This window comes from Perca fluviatilis, chromosome 5 (genome assembly GCF_010015445.1).
Source record: "Perca fluviatilis chromosome 5, GENO_Pfluv_1.0, whole genome shotgun sequence".
Taxonomy (NCBI): Eukaryota; Metazoa; Chordata; class Actinopteri; order Perciformes; family Percidae; genus Perca; species Perca fluviatilis.
Window position 1 is genome coordinate 38548861 of NC_053116.1, and position 8455 is coordinate 38557315.

Consider the following 8455-nt stretch of genomic DNA (forward strand, 5'->3'; position numbering starts at 1 on the left):
CTGGGGCATTATCAGATACTAAAGCCTAGTTCAGCCTGTCTCTCTCTCTCTGGGGCGTTATCAGATACTAAAGCCTAGTTCAGCCTGTCTCTCTCTCTCTGGGACGTATCAGATACTAAAGCCTAGTTCAGCCTGTCTCTCTCTATCTGGGACATATCAGATGCTAAAGCCTAGTTCAGCCTGTCTCTCTCTCTCTGGGACGTATCAGATACTAAAGCCTAGTTCAGCCTGTCTCTCTCTCTCTCTGGGATGTATCAGATACTAAAGCCTAGTTCAGCCTGTCTCTCTCTATCTGGGAAGTATCAGATACTAAAGCCTAGTTCAGCCTGTCTCTCTCTCTCTGGGACATATCAGATGCTAAAGCCTAGTTCAGCCTGTCTCTGTCTCTCTATCTGGGACGTTATCAGATACTTAAGCCCTAGTTCAGCCTGTCTCTCTCTCTCTCTGGGACATTATCAGATACTAAAGCCTAGTTCAGCCTGTCTCTCTCTCTCTGGGGACGTTATCAGATACTAAAGCCTAGTTCAGCCTGTCTCTCTCTATCTGGAATTATCAGATACTAAAGCCTAGTTCAGCCTGTCTCTCTCTCTCTGGGGCGTTATCAGATACTAAAGCCTAGTTCAGCCTGTCTCTCTCTCTCTGGGACGTATCAGATGCTAAAGCCTAGTTCAGCCTGTCTCTCTCTCTCTGGGAAGAATCAGATACTAAAGCCTAGTTCAGCCTGTCTCTCTCTCTATCTGGGACGTATCAGATAATAAAGCCTAGTTCAGCCTGTCTCTCTCTCTCTGGGACGTATCAGATACTAAAGCCTAGTTCAGCCTGTCTCTCTCTCTCTCTGGGACGTATCAGATACTAAAGCCTAGTTCAGCCTGTCTCTCTCTCTCTCTGGGACGTATCAGATACTAAAGCCTAGTTCAGCCTGTCTCTCTCTCTCTCTGGGATGTATCAGATACTAAAGCCTAGTTCAGCCTGTCTCTCTCTATCTGGGAAGTATCAGATACTAAAGCCTAGTTCAGCCTGTCTCTCTCTCTCTGGGACATATCAGATGCTAAAGCCCTAGCTCTGTTCTCTCTCTCTATCTGGGACGTATCAGATACTAAAGCCTAGTTCAGCCTGTCTCTCTCTCTCTGGGACGTATCAGATACTAAAGCCTAGTTCAGCCTGTCTCTCTCTCTCTGGGACGTATCAGATACTAAAGCCTAGTTCAGCCTGTCTCTCTCTATCTGGGACGTATCAGATACTAAAGCCTAGTTCAGCCTGTCTCTCTCTCTCTGGGACATATCAGATGCTAAAGCCTAGTTCAGCCTGTCTCTCTCTCTCTCGGACGTATCAGATACTAAAGCCTAGTTCAGCCTGTCTCTCTCTCTCTCTGGGATGTATCAGATACTAAAGCCTAGTTCAGCCTGTCTCTCTCTATCTGGGAAGTATCAGATACTAAAGCCTAGTTCAGCCTGTCTCTCTCTCTCTGGGACATATCAGATGCTAAAGCCTAGTTCAGCCTGTCTCTGTCTCTCTATCTGGGACGTATCAGATACTTAAGCCTAGTTCAGCCTGTCTCTCTCTCTCTGGGACGTATCAGATACTAAAGCCTAGTTCAGCCTGTCTCTCTCTCTGGGAAGTATCAGATACTAAAGCCTAGTTCAGCCTGTCTCTCTCTCTCTGGGACGTATCAGATACTAAAGCCTAGTTCAGCCTGTCTCTCTCTATCTGGGACGTATCAGATACTAAAGCCTAGTTCAGCCTGTCTCTCTCTCTCTGGGACATATCAGATGCTAAAGCCTAGTTCAGCCTGTCTCTCTCTCTCTATCTGGGACGTATCAGATACTAAAGCCTAGTTCAGCCTGTCTCTCTCTCTATCTGGGACGTATCAGATACTAAAGCCTAGTTCAGCCTGTCTCTCTCTCTCTGGGACGTATCAGATACTAAAGCCTAGTTCAGCCTGTCTCTCTCTCTCTATCTGGGACGTATCAGATACTAAAACCTAGTTCAGCCTGTCTCTCTCTCTCTATCTGGGACGTATCAGATACTAAAGCCTAGTTCAGCCTGTCTCTCTCTCTCTGGGAAGAATCAGATACTAAAGCCTAGTTCAGCCTGTCTCTCTCTCTCTGGGAAGAATCAGATACTAAAGCCTAGTTCAGCCTGTCTCTCTCTCTCTGGGAAGAATCAGATACTAAAGCCTAGTTCAGCCTGTCTCTCTCTCTATCTGGCACGTATCAGATACTAAAGCCTAGTTCAGCCTGTCTCTCTCTCTATCTGGGACGTATCAGATACTAAAGCCTAGTTCAGCCTGTCTCTCTCTCTCTCTGGGACGTATCAGATACTAAAGCCTAGTTCAGCCTGTCTCTCTCTCTGGGGAGTATCAGATAATAAAGCCTAGATCAGCCTGTCTCTCTCTCTGGGACGTATCAGATACTAAAGCCTAGTTCAGCCTGTCTCTCTCTCTCTGGGACGTATCAGATACTAAAGCCTAGTTCAGCCTGTCTCTCTCTCTGGGACGTATCAGATACTAAAGCCTAGTTCAGCCTGTCTCTCTCTCTCTGGGACGTATCAGATACTAAAGCCTAGTTCAGCCTGTCTCTCTCTCTATCTGGGACATATCAGATACTAAAGCCTAGTTCAGCCTGTCTCTCTCTCTCTGGTCGTATCAGATACTAAAGCCAGTTCAGCCTGTCTCTCTCTATCTGGGACGTATCAGATACTAAAGCCTAGTTCAGCCTGTCTCTCTCTCTCTGGGAAGTATCAGATACTAAAGCCTAGTTCAGCCTGTCTCTCTCTCTCTCTGGGAAGTATCAGATACTAAAGCCTAGTTCAGCCTGTCTCTCTCTCTCTGGGACGTATCAGATACTAAAGCCTAGTTCAGCCTGTCTCTCTCTCTCTCTGGGACGTATCAGATACTAAAGCCTAGTTCAGCCTGTCTCTCTCTCTATCTGGGACGTATCAGATACTAAAGCCTAGTTCAGCCTGTCTCTCTCTCTATCTGGGACGTATCAGATACTAAAGCCTAGTTCAGCCTGTCTCTCTCTCTCTGGGACGTATCAGATACTAAAGCCTAGTTCAGCCTGTCTCTCTCTCCCACTACAAAGGGGTACTGTAGGGGAGTGTTAAAAAGTTTCCCAGAGTTCACCTGTCCGCGGCAGGTCTGTAAACTTACGATCAGCGGCCCCTTGTTGTTCTCCTTGTACTTCTCGAAGAACAAGACGTAGATGGTGATAGCCGCCGTGGAGTAGAGGAAGGCGAAGACGCCGATGGTGACGAAGAACTCTGCCGAGGAGGAGTAGTCGCCAATCAGGAAGAGACGCTCCTTGTCCTCACCCTTACAGGTAGGGGCGTCAAAATACACCTGGTGAAGTCTTGAGAGAGGGACAGACGCCACATTAGCACGATATTTTTTTTTACCCACTATGGCCACGCCAAGACCCGCCCTTCGATAGCATTCCCACGCTACTATTGGCCAGGCGTCCGTGCTTACATGTTCAGGTCCTATCCCCCCGACCAATCCCCTAACCCTACTTAATTAAGAATTACTTGCCTCAAGATTTTAGCATAATTATACACATGCCATTGATTTTATACATTTTTTACTAACAGTTTATAAATTGAGTATTTATAGTATCTGAAGTCTCTTTTATATAGACCTTAGTGGTCCCTAATACTGTATCTGAAGTCTCTTTTATATAGACCTTAGTGGTCCCCTAATACTGTATCTGAAGTCTCTTTTATATAGACCTTAGTGGTCCCCTAATACTGTATCTGAAGTCTCTTTATATAGACCTTAGTGGTCCCCTAATACTGTATCTGAAGTCTCTTTTATATAGACCTTAGTGGTCCCCTAATACTGTATCTGAAGTCTCTTTTATATAGACCTTAGTGGTCCCCTAATACTGTATCTGAAGTCTCTCTTATGTAGACCTTAGTGGTCCCCTAATACTGTATCTGAAGTCTCTTTTATATAGACCTTAGTGGTCCCCTAATTCTGTATCTGAAGTCTCTTTTATATACACCTTAGTGGTCCCCTAATACTGTATCTGAAGTCACTTTCCCGAAATTCAGCCTTGGTGCAGAATTACAGCCACTAGAGCCAGTCCCACAATGAGCTTTCCTTAGGATGTGCCATTTCTGTGTCTGAAGCTATTGAGGAGGAGAGAGGGGGGGGGGCAAGGTGGAGGGTGGGGGTGTGGCCTAACCTTAACCACTCGAGGTGAAATGCCTAACCTCAACCAATCGAGCTGCTTCGTAGGGCGGGTCTTGGCGTGGCCATGGTGGTATTCGTCATTTTGCCCACGTTAGCACCTTCTGTCTGATGACGGTGAAGCCAGTCGGTCTTACGGTTACACACAGACCAGACGGCCGACCAAGCGCCGTTAGAAAAGCCAGTCGGACTGATCAGCAGCGTTGGGAAAGTTCACTTTCTAACATGAACTAGTTCAAAGTTCAGTTCACAGATTTTAAAATGAACTTAGTTCAGTTCATAGTTCATACTTCAACATTTTCAACTAAGTTCACAGTTCCAAAAACGAACTTAGTTCATATTTCTTTTTTTTCCATATGTTGCTGCGAGCTATTATCTCTCAAAATTGAAAGGCTAGCCGGGTGTTTCCTCGCCAGACTGCCCGACGGACGATTATCGGCTTGGTGTGTCAGCGCCTTTACACAAAGACTTCTAAATTTAGTAAAATAAGATAAGATGAGTGTAGGTATTTCCCATATTGGGGAACTGTCTGTGAGAGCCGTGTGGAGGCAATCCCAGTCGGCTGTTCTCTACTTTCTCCTGTTTTACCTTCACTGTCACTGTACTGTTTATTCATGGAGTCGTGAGCCCTATTCACACAGGATTAGTATTACCTGGTGACCTCAGGTCATTTGTAATTATTACAGAAGTTGTCTGTGACCTTAATCCTGAGCGAATCAGCCATGTCTGTAATTTGTCAAGTTAAAACTCCCCCGCAAATGACCCACCATATTTCACCGAACACCGATGTCCTGTGATAATCATAGGGGCGGGAATCACCAGAGGCCTCACGATACGATATCATCACGATACTTATGTCACGATACGATATTATTGTGATTTTAAACAATATTCTGCAATATATTGCAATGTATTTACCTTTTTTCCAACTTCAAATTTTTCCCAATTTCAAATGATGTCCCCAAAGGAAAATGTTGTCAACATCTGTTTTATCTAAAAAGATACATACACTGTGATTTAGAGGGGTAGTATATCATTTTTTGTGTAGCCCTGCAGCAATCTATCTGAAATAACACCTATCTGAAGTACCATTCATGATATGTTGCCAAATATTGAAGTTGTGGGAAGTGTACACAGCTTAAACTGGATGTTTCTTTCGTCCCCCCATGCCTGTTTCATTCGTCCAGGCCAGGAGGGACGAATGAAACAAAACGCACGTCAGACTTCTGCTTAAATAACTCCCCAACGGTTTCAGTCAAAGCTGAAAATGCAACTGTATTTGACAGAGGATAGATGTAGGTTGCTAGTGACAAAATATTAGCTTTCAGTGTTTTACGATGTCTTTGTAAATGACATTTAATTAAAAACTGTTTCATTCGTCCCAGTTCTCCCCTAAAGTAAGTTAGGAAAAAACAAACAAACATGTGGCTAGTGGGAAATCTGATTGGCTGGTAACTTTAAAAATCTACTAGCCATGTTGGCTGGTGATTAAAAAAAGTTAATTTAAAGCCCTGCCTGTAGCTATGATGAGTGGAGGGGCAACGTAACATCATGACTTTGAGTTGTGGCATCCCGAGGGGACATGTCGTGGACGGACGATATATTCCCCTAGAAGGAGGTCATGGAAGTCCCAAAATGGCCGCCTTTGCAGACACTACATCTCCCACAATGCAGCGGGAGGAGTGCAGGTGTTTGGGATAATGGTGCGTTCTTTTTGTCTTGTAATCGCGACTAGTAGCTCGAGTGTGACGTCACATCCGTGTCGAAAAACGAATAACCGTGGGTAGGTTACTGCTCTGCTTTCTGCTCAAGACTCAGCCATTGTTGTCCTATAGCAACCGAGTGTCTCTAGCCAATTTCAGCTGCACAAGCTACAAAATACCTAATCAGGCGGTATTTAACTCCTAATAAGACTGTAGAGACATGTCTATAGGTAGCAGTATACAGCGCTATGTTTAACTCCTAATAAGACTGTAGTGACATGCCTATAGGTAGCAGTATACAGCGCTATGTTTAACTCCTAATAAGACTGTAGAGACATGCCTATAGGTAGCAGTATACAGCGCTATGTTTAACTCCTAATAAGACTGTAGAGACATGCCTATAGGTAGCAGTATACAGCGCTATGTTTAACTCCTAATAAGACTGTAGAGACATGCCTATAGGTAGCAGTATACAGCGCCATGTTTAACTCCTAATAAGACTGTAGAGACATGCCTGTAGGTAACGGTATACAGCGCTATGTTTAACTCCTAATAAGACTGTAGAGACATGCCTGTAGGTAGTAGTATACAGCGCTATGTTTAACTCCTAATAAGACTGTAGAGACATGCCTATAGGTAGCAGTATACAGCGCTATGTTTAACTCCTAATAAGACTGTAGAGACATGCCTATAGGTAGCAGTATACAGCGCTATGTTTAACTCCTAATAAGACTGTAGAGACACGCCTATAGGATAGCGTATACAGCCCGCATGTTTAACTCCTAATAAGACTGTAGTGACACGCCTATAGGTAGCAGTATATAGCGCTATGTTTAACTCCTAATAAGACTGTAGAGACATGCCTATAGGTAGCAGTATACAGCGCTATGTTTAACTCCTAATAAGACTGTAGAGACATGCCTATAGGTAGCAGTATACAGCGCCATGTTTAACTCCTAATAAGACTGTAGTGACATGCCTATAGGTAGCTGTATACAGCGCTATGTTTAACTCCTAATAAGACTGTAGAGACATGCCTATAGGTAGCAGTATACAGCGCCATGTTTAACTCCTAATAAGACTGTAGAGACATGCCTATAGGTAGCGTATACAGCGCCTATGTTTAACTCCTAATAAGACTGTAGAGACATGCCTATAGGTAGCAGTATACAGCTTATGTTTAACTCCTAATAAGACTGTAGAGACATGCTTATAGGTAGTAGTATACAGCGCCATGTTTAACTCCTAATAAGACTGTAGTGACATGCCTATAGGTAGCAGTATACAGCGCTATGTTTAACTCCTAATAAGACTGTAGAGACATGCCTATAGGTAGCAGTATACAGCGCTATGTTTAACTCCTAATAAGACTGTAGCGACATGCCTATAGGTAGCAGTATACACAGCGCTATGTTTAACTCCTAATAAGACTGTAGTGACATGCCTATAGGTAGCAGTATACAGCGCTATGTTTAACCTCTAATAAGACTGTAGAGACATGCCTATAGGTAGCAGTATACAGCGCTATGTTTAACTCCTAATAAGACTGTAGAGACATGCCTATAGGTAGCAGTATACAGCGCTATGTTTAACTCCTAATAAGACTGTAGAGACATGCCTATAGGTAGCAGTATACAGCGCTATGTTTAACTCCTAATAAGACTGTAGTGACATGCCTATAGGTAGCAGTATACAGCGCTATGTTTAACTCCTAATAAGACTGTAGAGACATGCCTATAGGTAGCAGTATACAGCGCTATGTTTAACTCCTAATAAGACTGTAGAGACATGCCTATAGGTAGCAGTATACAGCGCTATGTTTAACTCCTAATAAGACTGTAGAGACATGTCTATAGGTAGCAGTATACAGCGCTATGTGTACGACTTCTTCATTTGGTTACAACAACAACAAAAGTGCTTAAAATTGTAGAAAACCACAATGTTTACTACGTGTGATGCACGACGTAGCCATCTTTGAAAGTGAGCTCGGGGTCCTCTGAGTTCAGACGACTTGACGAGTCGTATATATACGACCTCGTGGGGGGGCGTTGTTTTTGCAACTTCCGGTTCGTAACTCCGGAAAACGACTCGTAGATCGACTTCGGTGGACAAAAAGAACGCACCATAACTCATCAAGGCAGAAAGAGACTGAGGAGGGGGGTGTCTGTTGGAGTGGAGAGAACAAAGGAACACATGGAGGAAGCCTGGGAGGCTCTGCTAAGAAGGACGTTGAGGTTGTGGACTGAAAAGCTGGACCCTGAGTTTTGGACTTTGGACTTTTGAGTTTTGAATTTATCTGGAGGGCTGTGGTGAAGAAACATCCCTGCTGAGACGCTGTGAGCCCGCCCACAGCGAACGGGTTCGGTTTAGGAAAACAATAAGGAGACGGCACGGTTGGGTTTAGGAAAACAGGAAAACAGGAAACACCCGGTCTCCTGGGTGAAAGTCCTGTGTCGTTTGACCCATCCACCCCCCCGACCAACCAACCTCCCTACTCGCTACGACATAAATTTACATGCAATCGCAAGGTAATGTAATATAACGGTAGGGTTCCACACAGCGA

At 44.3% G+C, this 8455-nt stretch overlaps 1 protein-coding gene across 1 annotated transcript in view; it reads right to left on the bottom strand.

Annotated features, from left to right (window-relative positions):
- LOC120558637 (synaptophysin-like) overlaps positions 1-8455 on the bottom strand; it is a 28963-nt gene that overhangs the window by 10188 nt on the left and 10320 nt on the right. The window contains exon 4 of the mRNA XM_039799720.1: positions 3152-3350. Within this exon, the coding sequence (XP_039655654.1) occupies positions 3152-3350 (199 nt within the window). The remainder of the gene's footprint in view (positions 1-3151; positions 3351-8455) is intronic.